At 48.6% G+C, this 22,427-nt stretch overlaps 1 protein-coding gene across 6 annotated transcripts in view; it reads right to left on the bottom strand.

Annotated features, from left to right (window-relative positions):
- Positions 1–22,427, bottom strand: part of LOC140846885 (anthrax toxin receptor-like) — a 58,686-nt gene that overhangs the window by 19,916 nt on the left and 16,343 nt on the right. For 2 of the 6 annotated variants that reach the window (XR_012126381.1, XM_073225057.1), the window contains exons 1-6: positions 9,009–9,197; positions 3,864–3,935; positions 2,596–2,667; positions 1,298–1,379; positions 1,152–1,185; positions 73–152 (exon numbers count right to left, since the gene is read on the bottom strand). Coding sequence is in view for 5 of the 6 variants with exons in the window: in XM_073225057.1 (XP_073081158.1) it covers positions 73–152; positions 1,152–1,185; positions 1,298–1,379; positions 2,596–2,667; positions 3,864–3,935; positions 9,009–9,196 (528 nt within the window). In the remaining variant the exon portion in view is untranslated. Of the gene's footprint in view, positions 1–72; positions 153–1,151; positions 1,186–1,297; positions 1,380–2,595; positions 2,668–3,863; positions 3,936–9,008; positions 9,344–9,642; positions 10,006–15,187; positions 15,413–22,427 lie in introns of those variants that run through there. The other 4 variants (XM_073225058.1, XM_073225059.1, XM_073225060.1 and 1 more) reach the window with 4 other exon arrangements.

The following is a 22,427-nucleotide window of genomic DNA, read 5'->3' on the forward strand; positions in this document are numbered from 1 at the left end:
GGAAGTGTTGGGTATAATAAATTTGGTCCAAATATGTGGACCAAAAGGCTGGTAACGATGGGCTTGACTCACTTCAACCTGTGTCTCTGCAAATGATTCTGGCAGCAGTTGTTCACCTGTCAGCACGATGATGAGGCTGGGTACCTTCGCTCCTGTGGGAGAGGCAGGGCATGTCTGGGTCTATGAGAGCAACTGTCACAGGCTTCCAGGACCCGAGCACTGCTCGCCACACCTCACCCTCCTGGGGAAAGGCCACCCCGACCTGAGCACCTGCCTCCCACATGCCTGGAAGGCTTTGCAGCTTATCATGCAACAAGAAGGGCCCCTAGCCCAGGACCCACTTTGCAGATGAGGAGACTAGGCCCAGCTTAGGGTTCTTCCTACAGAACTGTCACTTCTACCAGACAGTACAACCTTTGCCCTGAAAGGCAAGTCCAGCAATTTCACAGGATAAGCATCAGCCTTCCAGATGAGCAAAAGCAGGAGTGGGCACACCTACTGTGCAAGACTCCCGCAGGTCCATGCAGGCCTGTTCCAGCTCAGGACCTCACGCACAGCTCTCCCACGGGCACTTGTAGACCCAGCCTCAGGGCTTGAGGTCAGAGGCAGGTGAGCAGTAGACCCCCTCCCCAGCTCAATGCCTCTCCCTGGGCCCCACATCTTTCCTAGACCCTACAGCCAAGATGCAGATGTTTCTGGCAAGCACAAGACTTTTACACTACGGGAGACACAGAGCAGGAGCATCAACCCAAGGGAAGGAGCTGAATGGAGAAGGAGTCAGGGAGGAATGTGTGCTCAGCAAGGGGGAAGGTCAGGCTTCCTTCTTACACGGAGGCCCCACTGGCCTAGGACCAGCTGGGTTTCCCCCTTTCTTCTTCTTCAGGCAGCCCAGCTCCAGGGCCAGTGCCTCAGATTTCCTAGGAACCGCGAAGTCGCACACGCGACCCTTTGCTGTGCAGCGGGACATCACGGGGTGGTTTTCATCCCCACTGCTCGGAGCAGGAGGCTGCCGCTCAGAGAGGGCACGCAGCTGGCTCCACGAGTCAGAGCTTGGATGCGGCCAGGGACGGTCTGCACCGACCTCACTGAGGCCCAGGCCTGGCTCTTTCCCAGGACACCATCGCCAAGAAGGCAGGAAGCAGCTCACTTACCTGCAGCTCGTGTTCTTTCGATCTGCTCATTGGCCTGCAACAAAATAAAGGAAAAAGTGTTTTGGGGGTACAGTGAGATGACCCAATGATGATCCTCTGAGAACTTGATAAAGCACAACCACATCTCAGAAATCTAGGTTCTGTACCTTTTCCAATCCGTGCTGCATATTTATGCCTCCGGAAGGTCGTACATTGAGCAATTCAACAAGCGCATTGTTTATTTTTTTTCTGGAAAAAAAAAAAAAAAGTCAGAGGAGGTGGGAGATGGAATGAGGAGTTGCCTATTACAACCAGCCCCAGGCTATCCTTGTCCATCTGCACTGCATGCAGCCCTGCCGGGACAGGGGACGGCCAACTCAAGGAGCCCTGCCCCGGCCCTCTGTCCTGTGCCTTTGGCATTGGCTGGCCTGCTTCCCACCTTCTCAGCCCGTATCAGGTGAGCAGGGTGGCGAGGGGACGCTGCTTTCCAGGCCCGTAGGTGAGGCCTGGCCTTCTCTGTGCTCAGCTCGGTCTAAGCCGTGCAGAACTGGGGGCCTCCCCCAGGGGTCCACCTTGACTGTCCATGGTGAGTACGGGGAGATCCCAGCTGCGATTCCATCACAGTGTGACTGGCAGCACGACCGCCCCCCGGGGGCCCTGCTGAGGGCACACTGTACGCGCACACTTAAGGCAGAGCTTGGCAAGGTCACCGTGCTCACCCTGGCCCCTGCTGTCCACAGGCCCTGGGACCCGCCAGTGCAGGGTCCTCAGGCTCTGTCTGGTGCTCCTCCCACTCTCAGGGGGGTTCCAGTCATTTTCCTCCATGAGAATCTTAACCTCCCTGCTACTCAGAAGCTCCATAACGTCCCACCTCCCACCTAGACCCTCCTGGGATGCAGGCCCACGGGGCCTTCCTCCAGCACCCTGTCCCAGCCTGGTGTTCAGGACCCACTCCTGGGCTCACCTGACCAGACTCTCTGGGAATGTGCTCCCCTCCTGAAGCACCCACACTTGGATGATACCCATCCCTTCCTCCCTGCTTCTGATTGTCTCCCTCTTTCCCCAGCGGCCCATGACAGAAACTGACAAACAACAGCAGGTGCCAGGCTCTGTCCTAAAAGGCCCCCCACATCTGCTCCACCTGATCAGGGAATCTTCACAGTCAGCCTGTTCTAGGGAAAGCATAGAGCATGGAGGGAAGGACTAGGGTCAGGTGGCAGGATGGGCTCTGAGGGGAGGAGTCTGTCTACTAGCACAGGATCCAGCCAGTGCCAGTGCAGAAGTGGCAGTGGGGCCCAGGGGGCCAGGGCTGAAGGTCACGGAGGGCAGTGAGGGGAGGGTCCAGGGCAGCCGTGCCTGCACACCAGTGGGTTCCTCAGTGTGGGCTCAGGGGCCCCCTCTGCTCCCTGGCCCTCCCTGTGGCCTGATTGCTGGGTCGGCTCTGGGGGATCAATGAAACACTTACCTGTTCGAGGTCAGCTTCATGTTGATGCGGCCGTGTGTCGAGTAGGTAATGAACGACATACGCTGTTTGGGGCTTGGGAGGAAACATGGGCTTGTGAGCACCTATACACACAGGCTGAAAGTGATGCTGATATGCAACAGGGAGGGGGTGCCCACCAAGCTCCCTGTTCTCCATTCTGTCTCTTTTAGTGTGGAGTCTATTTCCTGGACTCCAGAAGTTCTCATCACTTTAGTGAAGGATTATGAGGCCTGGAAGGCGTGCAGCCCTCTTGTCAGAGTGCGGCATAGCACCCTGTAGACCCAAATCCCAAAAGTCTGTTTACTCTCTCTGCCTCTCTCTCTCTCTCTCTCTCTCTCTCTCTCTCTCTCACACACACATGCACACAGGGCTGCTGCATGCACAAGGAGATAGACAGCTTCATACTCTTCCACGAGGGCCCTCCCAAGCTGGCCTCTCCTCTCCTGTCAAATTCTTGGTACTTTCACTTCTCCTCCTCCCTGGACCATCTTCCCCAACTCTCTCCCCCTCATCTCAAAGAAATTATCCTCCCTCATCAGCCATTCATATTCTCCTCTCCCTTTTCACCTTCTGGCCCCTCTCTTCTGATCGCCTGGCCCTCATTATCCTTTAGTTACATTGTTCCCACAGGTCCCTATATGAGCTCCCCACTGGTCCTGGCTCTTGCCCACAATTATGAGACTTCTCTGCCTGGAGTACAGCTGGAGTCCTGCCTTTCTGGAGTCCCACCAGCGTCTCTGATCACGCATCATCCAGAGCTCCCTATGGCTCACAGCAGGAAATCCAAGCCCTGCTTCCTGGCATTATTGGCCTCTTTTGCCTTGGTCACAAGTTGACCTCTCGCTTCATCGCCCAGCCTTCCCATGTTAATCATGTTCAGCCAAACAGACCTCTTACTGCTCAAATGACCTTCATGGTTCTTGTTACCCTGTATTTCTCATCCTTCAAGATCTAGATAAAATTTCCACATCCAGATGTTTAGTTACAGTGTTAAGTAGTTTGCCTAGTTCCTAATCTATGAGGTCCTCCAGGGAAGACTGTGCCCCTGAAAACAAGGCCTGACTCCCAGGAAGGAGCCAAGCAAGGCTGCAGAGATCTTAGAAAACAAATGGGATCTGTCCTTCTCTCCTGCTTCAGAACACTGCCCTGAGCTTTGCGACCTGAGGCAGTCCCATGTACACTGCATCTAAATACCAATGTACTCAGTTAGAGAGGAAAACGCCCTGCAACACAGAGCTGAAAAGCCATACTTTTTAAATCTGTTCACCAAATCCTGCACAAAGCTCTGTGTGAACTCCCAGTTGTCATTTACACTGCGTGATCTGAAAAAGAAGAAGACATGAGTCAGAGATGGAGGTGCATGTATCACGTGAGCATGGTTTCTGCCTTCCCTGCCTTCCTGCAGGCCCTTAGCAAGCTCCTCCACGACAGCCCCCAGCTCCTGAAATAGCTAAAGCCAGCACAGCTCCTGGAGTGAGGTCAGCGGGTTACCTTCGTGGTGACTTTAGTCAGTGTGAGTGGCAGCAACTGACTCATTAGACCTGTGTGGTAGGGGATGGGGGACTTCTCCGATGAGGGGCTTTCGGTGGCAGACACGGATGGTTGATCATGCTACATGGGAATGTTAGGAAATGAGGTAGGATGCATTGGTCTGTAAAGCCTCCCGAAATTCTGATATGCTGTCTCTCCTGGTCCCCCATTTTCCCTTGGGAATCACCATTCCCAGCTCTCTGCTCCTCTTCCAGCCCTCGAACACGGAGGTGGGTCATGGCTCTCCGCTCTTCCTCCCCACCATTCCTTCTGCCTACAAGGCTACATCTAAAACCGTCAGCAAACAGTGAGGAAACTAAGGACAGATGACCCCAATATCAAGATTATCCAGGGAGAACGTGTCTATCAGGCACTTTACGTACATGATTTCTGATTCCAGAACAACCCTATGATAGTACAATTATTCCCACTTTTCAGATGAGAAAACAGGATTCCACAGGTCATAGAATGTGACACAATTTCAATAGCTAGCATGGATGTGAACCCAGCTCTGGCTGCAAAGCCCACACTCTACCCATCGCACTTGGCAGGTCAGGGTGACACTGAGGCAGACAACTGCTGGGTAGCAAAGCAGCAGACTTTGTCCACCTACTTAGAGATTTTCTCTCAGACCCACACTGAAGTGCAGGACAACTCCATTCCTAACTAATGATGGCAGCACTTTCTCTTTTCCTCCCCATTATCTCTCTCCTCTGCTTTCCCATTGAATGAAAAGGACACTCCAAAGACAATTTATAGGAAACAAGAGTCTTCAACCCACTATCTACTCTGGGATAGTTGTTAATTGATGTAATTTTGAAGGAAACCCTTGATTCCATAACACAAGAATGTGAGAGCTCGTAGGCAACCACAGGGACCTACAGTCCCCAGCAAGGAAGCAGTAGGGAACAGGGCAGACACGTGGGCTTCTGGCACTCAGGGCTCCAGTCATGATTTAGTGCCCCACTCGTCAATGAGAATGGAGAGATGGGCATCAATACACAGCCCCACTATTAAACCTTGAGGCCAAACGTCCTAGTGATATAACTATTCTGGGAGAATGGATGCATAGAGCAGAATCATATAAGGGAGCTGAGATGTAACTAAGCTAAATTGTCTTCTTCCACACTAAGAAGTTAAGAGAGAATATGTAACCTCAAGCAGCAAGAAACACCAAAAAGTATAAACATGTTTTAGCGTATGAACATAGTATTAGATACATGGTCACAATGTGTAGAAAATACAATCTGGAATACTTGCACATGGCTGTCTCTGAAGAATAGGATCAGAAGTGGGGTGGTATGGGGCAAGAGCCTCAAGGTTTTTTTTTTTTTGTGTGTGTGTGTGTGTGTATTTGTAATAGTGTTCCATCTTAAATTAATGTTCAAGCATTTCCTTGATAAATTTAAAAATGAAATTACAGACAAACTAGTGGCATGAAGTGTGAAAATGGCAGACTTGGAAGCTTTAAGCCTTCGATTGCACAAAGAAACACTGAACAAACAGAGGCTTAAATCTGATACATGCTACAACACACAATAAGGCAAACACAAAATGCCAACTGTCGTATGATTCCATTTACATGAAGTGTCCAGGACAGGCAAATCCATAGATACAGAAAATAGGAGGTTGCCAGGAGTTGGGGAGGGGTGAATGTGGAGTTATTGTTAATACAAGTCTCAGAAGCCCCTGTCCCTGAGAAAGCACACAAGCCATGGCTAGCTCCGTGAGGAACAGGTGTGAAGGGCCCTGAGAAGGAAAAAACAAAATACACGGAACGGCCCATCCAAAGGGGAGCACAGATCAACAGCCAGGCCTGCACAGCTCTACTCTTCCGTTCACCTGAACTCGCGAGGAAGCTGTGCAGGACACACACATGCTGAGTCCGGATGCGTCACTGAGGACGCCCATTCAGCTGTCATCCTCCCTGAGAACCTCTCCCTTTGCCTTTCCCGAGGTAGCCACATGCAGTGACGGATGGTCCTAACATCTGGTCCAACTTGGGAAAACCCTGAGTGCCAGCTGAGGCTGTCAGACCAGCATGGAAGCTCCACCTAATCCTACTTCTGCCCATTTTGTCACACAGGGGTTGGTGCCAAGGTGCTGGTTAATAAGCATCCTGCACAGGCTCCATGTCTGCAGTGGACGGATCTTGAAGCTCTGCTCTCCCCGCTAGGCCATCCCCTCTTCCTCCACCTTTGTCACACGTGTGGGTGCTCCCCTGGATTCTGCCTCTCCATTATCCTCTCACTGGGCACACCCACCTTGGGATCCTACTCGACTACCTCCAGCCTAGAATGAATGAATAGGACTACTCATCACACGGTGACTGTGACGGCGCCCAGAGAACCTCAGGAGGGCTCCCAGCAGAGACATTAGGCTCACACATCCCCCACACCCAGAGGGCACATGGGAAGAAAGCTGAGTCAGGGAATCTGGGCTGGGTCAGTGGCCCCTGTGGGGCAGGGAGATCCCAGAAGGTGTGATTTTGGCTTAACAGGCAGTTCACTTTATACTTATATTCCGTGACTATATCTGATGTTGTGCTGAGCAAACTACCTACAAGTTCCCCTTCACCTTCATCACAACACAGTGAGATGGGTATGAAGACCCCGACTGTATAGATTGGGACACTGAGGCACATAGAGATGAGGCAACTGGCCCAAGGCTCCCTGACCGGTGAATGGAGTCTGCCTGACTGTAGGGCTGGGGCTGCCTCCCACTGCCTGTTCCCCAGGAAGGGCAGGGAGCAGCCCCAGGAGGGAGGATGTTCTCTCTCTCCAAGCACTTGTCACCCAGCGGGCCCCGTCTGGGGGTGCGCAGCTCCAGGCCCTGGGGCTGAGGTTGCTGTGGTTTCAGATCTTGCCTGGTGGCTGCAGCTACACTCTAGGCACATTCCCCACTGGTGGCCCAGGGCTGGGAAGTGGGTGTGTTAATGCTTTCTTGGGCACCCTCAGCTCCTCCTCCCATTTGCACAATCTGGCAGGATTTAGTCCTGGCCAACCAAAACGGCAAGTGTCAAGGCGACAGCCATGGTGGGGGGTAGGGAGCACAGTCTGGTGGCACAGCCTGTCCTGGAGCCTGAGTGGGGTACAAGGGACTTCAGTGGCTCCCCTTCCTCTCCTTCCTTCTCCACTCTCAGGGCAAGGCCTGTACTCCTCACCCTGAGCTGCCGGGAGAGCCAGCTGTGGACGGAGGGGCGAGGGCTGCCTGTCAGCATTTAAGAAGCCAAAGGAGGCAGTGGGAAGAAAGGGGCAGGAGTGGGGAGGTCCTGGCTCAAAACCTGTTTCTCTAGTACCTTTCTCACACGCCCATGTCACACTTCCTTCGGGGGGAGAGGGGAGTATCTTCCCACCGTCTAACGTTTGGAAGCAAATTAGCTTGGCTGACACTGAGTAAATCACTTGCACCCCAGCCTCAGTTCTGTCATCCCAAAATAAGGAAAGATCCATTGCCTTAAGGTTTGGGAGGCCTACATGGGAGGGCACGTTGCCTGGCACGTAACGCCCAATTATTATTATTACACATGCCCCTCCTGCACCCTGAGCCCTTCCCCATTCATCCCAGGGCCTAGATGTGCCTGAGCAGGCCCACCAGCAGAGAGCAGGGTGTGGGCAGGGGCACTAGAACAGGATGGCAGCTGAGAGGACCTTTCAGACTCACTGGCCCTCTCTGGGAAGACTGACCCAAGGAGGCTCTCAGTCCCCCAGGACCATTCAGACCCCAACCCAAGCCCAAGGTGGGAACCACTAGCCCCCTGGGCTGTGCTGAGGATCAGTGAGGCAAGAGCTGCCCAGGGCAACGCAGAGTCCTTCCCCGAGACAGTGAGGAGGGACCTTTCCTCCTTGGCAGGGGAGGCTCCCAGCTCTGCGGGTTCAGCTGGGCTTGCATCCCGCTATCACCAGTCTCCATGGAGACTAGGGGGAGTCAGAGGCAGTCCCCCCTGGGGATGGAATGAGGCAGCTCAGGGATCCTGGGTCCTGCAGCCTCTCCAGCCTCCAGGAGCTGCCCTCCTTTTCAGGAGACTGCACATCACATGCCTACCCTGCTCTCCCTCCAGGGATGGTTTTAAAGACAACAGAAAGGCCAAGAAAGCCCTTGGACACCAGAGACTCCTTTAAATATATTGACAGTCATACCACTGTCAACACTGAATAAGTAGCATTTATTCCCAGCCCACACAGGAGGTGAAAATGGAATCAAGGTCACCTCCCCCAAAGACTGAGACCCCCAAACCCCTTCCTTCTTTGAGGGCTTGCAGGGGCCTAACCCACAGCCTAGCTCCCCCGGGCTCTGGACAAACCAAAGTGTCCTGGAAGTGCACACACACACTGCAACTTGGGTCTCCAAGGTGTCCGAGAAAGAAGCAAAGCACTGGCAGCAAGAAAGCCAAGGGCTTTCTAAGTAGTGACACTGGGGATGCCCAAAAGCCACCTGGCCATCTCCCTGGGGCCCATTTACACAATAGTCATCGGTGTGAAAAACAAAATAAAACAAAACATGCCAACAGACAAAAACCAAAAGCCAAAGCCAGAGGGCGCTAACTGCTGAGAAGTTTGCTCCCAGTAATTTCCTCGCCAGCTGATTAAGGGGCCTGCAGGTCACAGATCTGGGCCATGTGGTCGGAGGGACTGAGTCATCTAGAAACCAGATGGGGGCCTTTAATCCTTTTCAGGAGAAAAAGTCCCAGGGAACAAATGCCTGGGGCATTCTTTCTGCCCCAGGAACAGGGAGGCCACAGAGAGTCTGTTCCATGAATGTGACCAGGACAGTCCCTGCTTCCCTCTCTCAGAGCCTGGGGCCCCGTACTGACCCCAGGGACAGCACTGTTCTATGGCACTGACTAGAGCAGGAGGGCCACTCACGAGTCCAAGACGAAGTACAGGTCGTCAGTGCTCCAGCAGGATTCCCCATCTGCTGGGCTCTCCTGGAGCCTGGAGCTGGGGTGGTGACCTTGGTCCTGGGTGAGGCAGCGGTGGAGGGTGCTCCGGGTGGTCAGGAGCGGAGATGGCAGCAGCAGCAGCAGGAGGATGACAAACATGGGACCCAGCATCCTGGGGCCCATAAACTTCAGGCCACCTCAAGCCAACACCTCCTCTGCTTCCTCCCGTGCTCAGGGTCCTCGGCACTCCCAACCTCAGCTCTACTCACGCTCTGATCAATATACCTTGCACCTGCAAGCAGCCACCTGATACCTGCCCTGTGGGTCCAAGTAGCAAGTGGTTGGCTGTGGGGTGATGGCCCCACTACTTATGCACCTTCACCCCACCCTGCTGAGGTATGTCCATTATGATGGACAACAGGTTGCCATGGTGACCTTGTGACCTGCAGCTCTGCTCAGTGTTCTCCCTGTGGGCAACCCCAGGCAGGAGTTTGAAGGGCTGGTCAGATGAGGCCTCTATTTGTCCCTTATCCCAAACCCTCCCAGGGTCTTTACAATTTCAAGGAAACCCAGCCCTTTGGTAAACTGACAGAGGGCAGCTGAGGGGGCCTACATACGGACATCACTGAGTGTGAGCAGGTGGAGACAAGAGTGCTGTAAAGTTTATCTGTGGGGACACTGAAGTCACCCAAGGAATAGAAGGATCTGGAAGACGGTTGTGAAAGCAGGCTAGTGTCCTTTGCGAATGAGGGACATTCCAGTTATCTGCTCTGTGTACTGAACCATCCCAGTCCTAAGGACAAAAAACACAACAATTCCATATGCTCACAGCTTCTGCGGATTAGAAATTCAGAGATGTTTGAGCGGGCATGGGCTGACTTTCCTCCATGGAAACCCACTTGCCCTTTCATGTAAATTTTGGAATCATATCATAAACTCTCCACTCACCTAAACCTCTCTTAATATTTTACCAAAATAAAGTTAAATATGTAGATACATTTGGAGGGATTTGAATCTGCTATCTGGATTCTCCTACCAGTGAAAATCAGGCAGAAGGTCTACTTCCCTCCTTAGGGGCAAAACCAGCCATGGGATTCTGATCTGAAATACCAAGGTGCCCCCTAATGGGTGCAGGCAGGGGCACACAGAGGGGGACACAGCTCTGAGGGCACACCCTGCCTCAAACCCAGCGTGGGCTGCAGGAAAGGCTACTCCCAGGTGCGTGGTGGTGCTGGGGATGGATTAATTCCTGGGTGTCACCAGCAGGTGTCCAGGCTGGGCTCACTGTGGGGAGGCAGCCTGATGTGGGACGGTTGTCACTGGAGGAAAGGAGGGCCTACTTGTTGGGGATTTCTTGTTACCCAATCTGAATTGACAAATAACTTCCTCTGTGTTGTCTACATTTTGAAAGCCTTTTCTAATAACCTTCAATTTCTTGTTAACTGCGAGAGTATCATCAATATGTCTGTGTGAGGAAGGGCTGAGGTATTTTCCTCAGATCACAACTATGGCAGGCCGCCCCCAAAACAGAATCCCCATGAACTCTTGGGAGGAGGCAGCTGTAGCTGAACCAACATTTGGGCAACGTCCTCGCCAGATTCTTCCCAGGGGTCACTGACGGCCCACTCTCAGGAGCATGGGCTGGGCCTAGCCTTAGGTGCCGCTCCCCACCTCCAGTGACCCACGAAGTCCATTCATTAAAGGCACCCAGCCTAGTTCCCTCTATAGGGGAAAACCAGCCATGGGTTTCTGCTCTGAAATACCAAGGTGCCCCCTAATGGGCACAGGCAGGGACCAGGCAACCCTTACGTAGTTGAGAGAGGAGCCAACACATCCTGGTGAGTCAGCCCTGTGTCATGTCCGAGCTGCACACACACACCTTGGTGCCTTGGTGGGACTTTCTGGAACCTGGAGTCAATTCTCTATCGCCCGACCCCTTCCTGGGGGCCTATCGCAGAATGAAAACCAGAGAAGCCAGGCCCGTTCTTGTGGAAACAGATTGTGGGGTTTCAATAGGGTACGTGGCTTCCCCCAACACCTGGCAGTCAGAGGGTCAGGATCTGCTGTCAGTACCCAATCCAGGACCACAGAGGATGCCACCTCTGCTCTAGACCCAGCCGAATAGCTATCATGCAGCTCCTCTGGAACACTCTGAGCTCTGGTTTTCAACTCATGGGGCTGTGAATGCTGAGCCTGAAACCCTAGAGGGGACCGAGCTGGCCTGAGCCTTGTGGGGAAATTTGGCAACAGCCTCTACTTCCATGTCTGTGACACGCAGGGAGTGTGGAGCCCAGGGCAGGGCTGAGAGCCCGGAGCACGGCAGGTGCCGGCACCCCTGGGAACGGTGCACAGCGCCCCTCTGCACCATGTGTCGTACCCTGCCTTGTGTCCCTGCTGCCCTTCAGGCCCTGCTCTTGGCCACTTGTCCTCTTGCAGGAACTACAGCTCTCAGGTGTCTGCTTAACTCTGGGAATTGTAGGCATGTGGAGCCAGGATGAGGTTTCAGGGTTTTGAGCAGAAGAGATGTTGAGTTAAAGGACTGTGCTCTGCCCAGACTGCTGCTCCATTTACATTCTATCTGTCCTCACCCTGTTCCTCCAACAGCAAAAACCCCAAGGAGAAAGTGAATCCAAGAGTGAGCACAGCCAGCTTGCAGGCAGCTGTACTACCCCCGCTACACTCCCGCTGCCCACCAGCTCTGAGAGCGCAGAGGGACCTGCAGCCCCAGGACGGGAGGCAGATCCTTTCTGGAAGGGAGGGCATTCTTTCTGGGAGAAAAGTTATACACCAGGCTTCCTGGGATCCAAGGACAGGGGATGGAAGGCAGGCACCTCCCTGGGAAGATTTTTTAACAAATCTTTTACTTCCTCCACAGCACCTTACAGCTTGCATTCTCGAGCTGCCTCCTCTCGTATCAATGCCATTTTATTCTTCAGTAAATCTACAGTCCTTCACAGTTCAAGTTCTTGTGCTGCCATTTCTCATGTCTCTTGCAGAAGCACATTCCTCTCATCTGTAGATATTTTGAATACTGTGAGAAACAGCCAAACCACGGTTCCCACTGCCCAATGGCCACTCTTTTTTCTTCAAGAAGCTCCTTATTATGCTGTGGGCTCCACCTTCCTCAAGTCCTGAGACAGGGTTGAGACCTGTAGCAGACAAGCCACCTCAGATCAGATGCCCACTGGGGGCCACTCAAATGTCTCCCCTTCATAGGGGTATCCCGCTGAAGTAACCCTCCTATGAGGGTAGCCTTTTCCATTCTTTGGTCTACAATGAATCCTGCTGGCTAAGCCAGTTGTCTTGACTGAGTGTTTCAGTCCCATACAAGCTCACTATGGATTCAGTGAGACCAAGAAATGACAATGGAACATTCTTGGGATAAAAGGGTTACACCCAGCTCTATTCTCCTGGTGATAGGTTGAGCACTAGAATCACATCTGCATCCAACTGTCTCCAGGTCCATAATCCTCCTCCATCTCTGCCTCCACCCAGGGCACGGGGCAGAGCTCTTTAGATCGTGACTCAGTCAATATTAGCTCATTGCCTATGGATGCGCAAGCACTAGCCTAGCAGTAGGCCAATTAGATCAAGTAGTTTGGGGCCGTGAGCATCTTGGCCACAGGAGCTTGCATTTCCCCACACTGAGATCGTGTTCCTGAGAGACACTGTGGAGAAGGTAAAGGATGTAGCAGAGGACATGCTCTGTGGAGCAAAACAGCTGCCGTCAGCTCCAGAAATGGAGGAGGGTACACTGAAGGGGAATGAGGAGGTAGAGGTGGTGCTGGAGGCCCCAACGCTCCTCTGTTGAAAGCCTGCCCAGCTGTAAGTCAAGTAAATAAAGAGATAGCAACTGCAGGTTCCTCCAGGAGAGGTACAGCCCGCTCTCCAGGGCACAGTGCACTCTATGTTCCCCTAGACACAGGCAGAGCTGGTGGATTTGGGCTTCCAGTCTCAGCAGAAACCCTCAGAATCCATATCAGCCTGGCTCCTGTACCTTTGGGACATAGAGGTGGAGAGTATCCTCCTGTCTGAATCAGAGATGGGAAAGCTGGCTTCCCTGACAACTCATCCTGCCTTGCAACAGCCAGTGCAGAATGAACACCAGACCCCTGGGACCCATTCCCTACTCAAATGGCTGATGGCCACACTTCTCACTGTACAGCCCAATCCAGTGACTTACCATCTTCCCCACTAGATGGCAGCTGCATGCAGAGCTCTTAACAGGTGTTAACAGAATTTGGGCATGAAAAATACCATTTATAACCCAGTAAATTATGACCCAAACGGGGAGCTGTTTACAGTGGAGATAAGGGTATGGTGCTGCAAATGGCTCCCTGAACCCTCTTTGGGCCCTTAGTAGCCATTCTTGCCCCTCACGTAGGGCAGCCAATAAATGAGGTTACCCATATTGTGGCAGATTTGGAGGAAGCTGAAGTGCTGAAGGCACAGAAGGGAGTGCAGTCCCCTACTGAGAGGAAGGGCTTAAAGGACCCCGTGAAGGTCATGAGGACCCAAATATGGATTGATTTGAGAGGGGCAGGAGCGGACAGAGAGAACTTGGATGGGAAGTTCAACAGAATTTTATTGGAGCTGTGGTAACAACTGAAGCCAGAGCAGTGGTTCCAGCAGCTGGGGATCAAGAAATGGAGACAAAGCCACAGTCTTGGCCTGTGAGCCTGCAAGACTTCCTGCTGGACAGTGAGCCATCCTCACCTGAACGCACACACGAAGGTGAGTGGGCTATAGTTTTACTGAGTGGAGGGTCAAGGCACCCGCCTTGGGGCACCAGGTGGGGACCAGAGGCCACATGCTCAAACATCAATTCATTGGTACCCAGTGAATGTTCAACACATACCAGCTCTGGCAGACACAGGAGCTGAATGTTCACTGACTTATGGCAACCCTGAGCGGTTTCAGGGACCCCCAATGTTATAGTTGGATACAGAGGTAAGGCCACCAGACTTAAACAAGCCTGAATCCCGTTGGGAATAGGGCATCTATACCCAAAGACATATACTCTGTACATCTCTCCAATCTTTAAATATATTTTGGAGATTGATATCCTCCGGGGCCTATGGTTGCAGACCACTGCATGTGAGTTCAGACTGAGTATATGTGTGGTAAAGGCAGTTCTGAGTGGACATGGTAAGCACCTGCCTGTATCTTTTCTTGTGCATCAGCACGTGTCTAATGCCAAGCAATACAAATTCCCTGGAGGGCATAGAGGAATTGGAGAACCCCTCCCAGGAACTGAAAAGTGGGCATTATAAAACCTACTCATAGCCCTTTTAATCCCCTGGTGTGGCTGGTAAAAAATCTAGATGGCTGCTGGCATATGACCGTGGGTTACAGAGTACTGAGTAAGTCACACCCCCTCTGCAGGCTGCTGTCCCCTCTAGTACAGCCCTCATGAATACCCTAAGTCATGAACTAGGGACATATTATGTTGTGGATCTTGCTAATGCTTTCTCTCCATAAACATACCACAGGACAGTCAGGAACAGTTTTCCTTCACCTGGGAAGGATGGCACTGGGCTGTCACTGTCCTTCCACGAGAGCACCTCCACAGTCCCACTGTCTGTCATGGACTTGGAGCCCAGGATTTGCAGCATGGGAGAACCTGCCAATGGTGCAGCTGTACCATTATATTGATGATATCATGCTTACTGTTTATTTTCTTACCAGAAGTCCTGCATGCAACAAACATTGTGCAGCACCTAGACTGCTGCAACACGTACAGGAGAAAGGGTGGGCTGTGAACAGCACCAAGTTTCAGGGTCCTGGTTTGTCAGTCAAATTCCTGGGGGTTGTCTGGTCGGGTAAGACTGAAGTTACCCCAGAAGCAGTGATTATAGATGAAGTTCAGGCTTTTCCTACCCCCAGAACTGTCACACTATTGCAAGAGTTTTTGGGTCCTTTAGGCTACTGGAGTGTTTATCCCACACTTGGCACTAATGATGAAGCCCTTATACCATGTGTTATGAATGGGCATCAGGTGGGCCTAGGAGGAGACGTGCATTTTCTTTCACTGCTGAAAAATGGGCCAAGGCCTTCTAGGCCTTGAGTGTGATAGACCTGTCAAGACCCTGTAACATGGATGTCCATGTGACCATAGACAGTTATGGCTGGGTTCCCTGGAAGTAGCTTGAATGGACTCACCAACTTACTGAATTCTCGTGAAAATTCTGAAAAAGAGCAGACGCCATTTGCTGCTGGCATCTCCATGAGTTGATGAAGCAGATCTAATTGGCCCAGGTATGTTGGCTGGAAGGAAAGCGTGACTCTGATGTGACCCGATGGTTACAAAAATGTTTGTTGCGGAGGCGGAGCCAAGATGGCGGCGTGAGTAGAGCAGTGGAAATCTCATCCCAAAAACACATAGAGCTATGAAAATATAACAAAGAAAAATCTTCCTAAAATAGAGACCACAGGACACAGGACAACATCCAGACCACATCCACACCTGCAAGAACCCAGAGCCTTGTGAAGGGGAGTGCTTTTTGGAAATCTTAAAGGGGCAGGACAGGTCACTTAGACCAGAAGCAGGGAATCTGGGGATCTCTGGGCACTCTAACCCCCTGGGCAGCAAGGAGCACAGAGGCCCCTTACGGAGATAAATAGTCTCCTGGCTGCTCCCCCTCCAACGGGGCTCCACCATTTTGGAGGAACAGCCCCAGCCAGGCCAAGCCCACAGCAACAGCGGAGATAAACCCCAAAGCAACTGGGCAGGAAGCAGAAGCCCTGTCTGCGCACAGCTGCCCAGCACAAGCCACTAGAGGTCGCTATTCTCCCAGGAAAAGGCTACAAACCAACAAGAAGGGAAGCTCTTCCAGCGGTCACTTGTACCAGCTCTGCAAACTATCTCTATCACCATGAAAAGGCAAAACTACAGGCAGACAAAGATCACAGAGACAACACCTGAGAAGGAGACAGACCTAACTAGTCTTCCTGAAAAAGAATTCAAAATAAAAATCATGAACATGCTGACAGAGATGCAGAAAAAAATGCAAGAGCAATGGGATGAGATGCAGAGAAAAATGCAAGAGCAGTGGGATGAAGTCCGGAAGGAGATCACAGATGTCAGGAAAGAGATCACAGAAGTGAAACAATCCCTGGAAGGATTTATAAGCAGAATGGATAAGATGCAAGAGGCCATTGAAGGAATAGAAGCCAGAGAACAGGAACGTATAGAAGCTGACATAGAGAGAGATAAAAGGATCTCCAGGAATGAAACAACACTAAGAGAAATATGTGACCAATACAAAAGGAAAAACATTCGTATTATAGGGATACCAGAAGAGGAAGAAAGAGGAAATGGGATAGAAAGTGTCTTTGAAGAAATAATTGCTGAAAACTTCCCCAAACTGGGGGAGGAAATAATCGAACAGACCATGGAATTATACAGAACCCCCAACAGAAAGGATCCAAGGAGGACAACACCAAGACACATAATAATTAAAATGGCAAGGATCAAGGACAAGGAAAGAGTTTTAAAGGCAGCTAGAGAGAAAAAGGTCACCTATAAAGGAAAACCAATCAGGCTAACATCAGACTTCTCAACAGAAACCCTACAGGCCAGAAGAGAATGGCATGATATACTTAATGCAATGAAACAGAAGGGCCTTGAACCAAGGATACTGTATCCAGCACGACTATCATTTAAATATGATGGTGGGATCAAACAATTCCCAGACAAGCAAAAGCTGAGGGAATTTGCTTCCCACAAACCACCTCTACAGGGCATCCTACAGGGACTGCTCTAGATGGGAGCACCCCTAAAAAGAGCACAGAACAAAACACACAACATATGAAGAATGGAGGAGGAGGAATAAGAAGGGAGAGAAGAAAAGACTCTCCAGACAGTGTATATAACAGCTCAATAAGCGAGCTAAGTTAGGCAGTAAGATACTAAAGAAGCTAACCTTGAACCTTTGGTAACCACGAATCTAAAGCCTGCAATGGCAATAAGTACATATCTTTCAATAGTCACCCTAAATGTAAATGGACTTAATGCACCAATCAAAAGACATAGAGTAATAGAATGGATAAAAAAGCAAGACCCATCTATATGCTGCTTACAAGAAACTCACCTTAAACCCAAAGATAAGCATAGACTAAAAGTCAAGGGATGGAAAAACATATTTCAGGCAAACAACAGTGAGAAGAAAGCAGGGGTTGCAGTACTAATATCAGACAAAATAGACTTCAAAACAAAGAAAGTAACAAGAGATAAAGAAGGCCACTACATAATGATAAAGGGCTTAGTCCAACAAGAGGATATAACCATTCTAAATATATATGCACCCAATACAGGAGCACCAGCATATGTGAAGCAAATACTAACAGAACTAAAGAGGGAAATAGACTGCAATGCATTCATTGTAGGAGACTTCAACACACCACTCACCCCAAAGGATAGATCCACCGGGCAGAAAATAAGTAAAGACACACAGGCACTGAACAACACACTAGAACAGATGGACCTAATAGACATCTATAGAACTTTACATCCAAAAGCAACAGGATATACATTCTTCTCAAGTGCACATGGAACATTCTCCAGAATAGACCACATACTAGCTCACAAAAAGAGCCTCAGTAAATTCCAAAATATTTAAATTCTACCAACCAATTTTTCAGACCACAAAGGTATGAAAGTAGAAATAAATTCTACAAAGAAAACAAAAAGGCTCACAAACACATGGAGGCTTAACAACATGCTACTAAATAATCAATGGATCAATGAACAAATCAAAATAGAGATCAAGGAATATATAGAAACAAATGACAACAACAACACTAAGCCCCAACTTCTGTGGGATGCAGCGAAAGCAGTCTTAAGAGGAAAGTATATAGCAATCCAGGCACACTTGAAGAAGGAAGAACAATCCCAAATGAATAGTCTAACATCACAACTATTAAAACTGGAAAAAGAAGAACAAATGAGGCCTAAAGTCAGCAGAAGGAGGGACATAATAAAGATCAGAGAAGAAATAAACAAAATTGAGAAGAATAAAACAATAGCAAAAATCAACGAAACCAAGAGCTGGTTCTTTGAGAAAATAAACAAAATAGATAAGCCTCTAGCCCAACTTATTAAGAGAAAAAGAGAGTCAACACAAATCAACATAATCAGAAATGAGAATGGAAAAATCACGACAGACTCCACAGAAATACAAAGAATTATTAAAGACTACTATGAAAACCTATATGCCAACAAGCTGGAAAACCTAGAAGAAATGGACAACTTCCTAGAAAAATACAACCTCCCAAGACTGACCAAGGAAGAAACACAAAAGTTAAACAAACCAATTACAAGCAAAGAAATTGAAACAGTAATCAAAAAACTACCCAAGAACAAAACCCCGGGGCCGGACGGATTTACCTCGGAATTTTATCAGACACACAGAGAAGACATAATACCCATTCTCCTTAAAGTGTTCCACAAAATAGAAGAAGAGGGAATACTCCCAAACTCATTCTATGAAGCCAACATCACCCTAATACCAAAACCAGGAAAAGACCCCACCAAAAAAGAAAATTACAGACCAATATCCCTGATGAATGTAGATGCAAAAATACTCAATAAAATATTAGCAAACAGAATTCAACAGTATATCAAAAGGATCATACACCATGACCAAGTGGGGTTCATCCCAGGGATGCAAGGATGGTACAATATTCGAAAATCCATCAACATCATCCACCACATCAACAAAAAGAAAGACAAAAACCACATGATCATCTCCATAGATGCTGAAAAAGCATTTGACAAAATTCAACATCCATTCATGATAAAAACTCTCAGCAAAATGGGAATAGAGGGCAAGTACCTCAACATAATAAAGGCCATATATGATAAACCCACAGCCAGCATTATACTGAACAGCGAGAAGCTGAAAGCATTTCCACTGAGATCGGGAACCAGACAGGGATGCCCACTCTCCCCACTGTTATTTAACATAGTACTGGAGGTCCTAGCCACGGCAATCAGACAAAACAAAGAAATACAAGGAATCCAGATTGGTAAAGAAGAAGTTAAACTGTCACTATTTGCAGATGATATGATACTGTACATAAAAAACCCTAAAGACTCCACTCCAAAACTACTAGAACTGATATCGGAATACAGCAAAGTTGCAGGATACAAAATCAACACACAGAAATCTGTAGCTTTCCTATACACTAACAACGAATCAATAGAAAGAGAAATCAGGAAAACAATTCCATTCACCATTGCATCAAAAAGAATAAAATACCTAGGAATAAACCTAACCAAGGAAGTGAAAGACTTATACTCTGAAAACTACAAGTTACTCTTAAGAGAAATTAAAGGGGACACTAATAAATGGAAACTCATCCCATGCTCATGGCTAGGAAGAATTAATATCGTCAAAATGGCCATCCTGCCGAAAGCAATATACATATTTGATGCAATCCCTCTCAAATTACCAGCAACATTCTTCAATGAATTGGAACAAATAATTCAAAAATTCATATGGAAACACCAAAGACCCCGAATAGCCAAAGCAATCCTGAAAAAGAAGAATAAAGTAGGGGGGATCTCACTCCCCAACTTCAAGCTCTACTACAAAGCCATAGTAATCAAGACAATTTGGTACTGGCACAAGAACAGAGCCACAGACCAGTGGAACAGATTAGAGACCCCAGAAATTAACCCAAACATATATGGTCAATTAATATTTGATAAAGGAGCCATGGACATACAATGGCAAAATGACAGTCTCTTCAACAGATGGTGCTGGCAAAACTGGACAGCTACATGTAGGAGAATGAAACTGGACCATTGTCTAACCCCATATACAAAGGTAAACTCAAAATGGATCAAAGACCTGAATGTAAGTCACGAAACCATTAAACTCTTGGAAAAAAACATAGGCAAAAACCTCTTAGATATAAACATGAGTGATCTCTTCTTGAACATATCTCCCCGGGCAAGGAAAACAACAGCAAAAATGAGCAAGTGGGACTACATTAAGCTGAAAAGCTTCTGTACAGCGAAAGACACCATCAATAGAACAAAAAGGAACCCTACAGTATGGGAGAATATATTTGAAAATGACAGATCTGATAAAGGCTTGACGTCCAGAATATATAAAGAGCTCACACGCCTCAACAAACAAAAAACAAATAACCCAATTAAAAAATGGGCAGAGGAACTGAACAGACAGTTCTCCAAAAAAGAAATACAGATGGCCAAGAGACACATGAAAAGATGCTCCACATCGCTAATTATCAGAGAAATGCAAATTAAAACTACAATGAGGTATCACCTCACACCAGTAAGGATAGCTGCCATCCAAAAGACAAACAACAACAAATGTTGGCGAGGCTGTGGAGAAAGGGGAACCCTCCTACACTGCTGGTGGGAATGTAAATTAGTTCAACCATTGTGGAAAGCAGTATGAAGGTGCATTAAAATGCTCAAAACAGACCTACCATTTGACCCAGGAATTCCACTCCTAGGAATTTACCCTAAGAACGCAGCAATCAAGTTTGAGAAAGACAGATGCACTCCTATGTTTATCGCAGCACTATTTACAATAGCCAAGAATTGGAAGCAACCTAAATGTCCATCTGTAGATGAATGGATAAAGAAGATGTGGTACATATACACAATGGAAGACTACTCAGCCATAAGAAGTGGAAAAATCCAACCATTTGCAGCAACATGGATGGAGCTGGAGAGTATTATGCTCAGTGAAATAAGCCAAGCGGAGAAAGAGAAATACCAAATGATTTCACTCATCTGAGGAGTATAGGAACAAAGGAAAAACTGAAGGAACAAAACAGCAGCAGAATTACAGAACCCAAAAATGGACTAACAGGTACCAAAGGGAAAGGAACTGGGGAGGATGGGTGGGCAGGGAGGGATAAGGGGGGGGAAGAAGAAGGGGGGTATTAAGATTAGCATGCATGGGGGGGAGGGAGAAAGGGGAGGGTGGGCTGCACAACACAGAGAGGACAAGTAGTGACTCTACCACATTTTGCTAAGCTGATGGACAGTAACCGTAATGTGGTTGTTAGGGGGGACCTGATATAGGGGAGAGCATAGTAAACATAGTATTCTTCAGGTAAGTGTAGATTAAAAATTTAAAAAAAAAAAAGAAAGAAAGAAAGAAAGAAAAGGGGGATTACTCCTTAACAGGATAAAACTATTGGTAAATCAAAGATCAACGCATGCTTTAAATATCCTTAATGTTGATCACTTAAAGGGTGTCAGATGATCAGCTATGGAGGTACTCTTTTCTGATAATATTCCTTTCTCTTAATTAAAAAAAAAAAAAAAAAAAAAGCAGTTACTGTGTGCTGACCTCCAATGAGTTCTGCACAGTGGTATAGAGGGCATGTCAAAGTGTGGGCAAAGGGTCTGTTTGTTTCTACGCAGAAGATCAAGGCCTAGCTTGGATACCCAGAAAATGAACTAAGATACGATATGAGGAGGAGCTTCCGGCATCAGCACTCTCTGGAGGACTCGTGCCGGGGGATGATCATCAAAAAGCCTCCACAGGGATCCGGACGATGCTGCGGTTGTGGCTGCATCCAGCCCACCGTCTCCTGGACTTGCCATAAGAAGGAGGAGGGAGATGTCTAGGCTGGCATGTGCATACAGTGAGACAACGAATTTGACTGGATCTGTACGGTTGGAACTCAACCAGGAGTTGGGAGGGGTGCAAGTTGTAGCACCCCAAAATCTCATGACTATAGACTATCTATGGTTAAAAGAATATATGGGATGTGAACAGATCCCAGAAATGGGCTGCTTTAATTTGTCTGATGGTTCAAGTACAATTGGACAATATCCATCATATCAAGGATAAATTTTCACAAATGCCTAGGGTGCCTAAATGGTTTTCTTGGCTTCACTGGAGATGGCTGGTAATTATAGATTTGCTTTGTTTATGTCACCGTATTCCTATTATGTTAATATGTGTGTGCAAATTAGTTAGTAGTTTAAAACCTATACATACTTAAGGTACTATACAAGAAGATATGTCAAAGAAATAATCAATCCTCCCAAGTTTCCTTCATATGCTACATCTATAGCTTTTCTTCTTCCTTCCTAATTACAAACCTTAAATAGAATTCGTGCCTCATATCGAATTTACCGAGTATCATAATTCCTCCAGGTGGTAAAGATACCTCGAGACAAGTGCTGGGCATAGAAGCCACAGGGCATAAATCTGCAAAGAAGTAAAAAGCTAACCTTTGCAAACAATATGGCTTTTCTCTCACTTACCAACTTTACATTTCCCTGTATGGCCCCGGAAGATGACTGGTTAGCCAGAGACGGGTAAGATTCCTCAAGGGAGGAACAACCTAAGACAGGCACAGTCGCAGGGGGGCCATCAGGTGAAAATTTGGGGATCAACAGAGG

This window comes from Manis javanica, chromosome 16, assembly GCF_040802235.1.
Source record: "Manis javanica isolate MJ-LG chromosome 16, MJ_LKY, whole genome shotgun sequence".
In the NCBI taxonomy this organism is placed as follows: domain Eukaryota; kingdom Metazoa; phylum Chordata; class Mammalia; order Pholidota; family Manidae; genus Manis; species Manis javanica.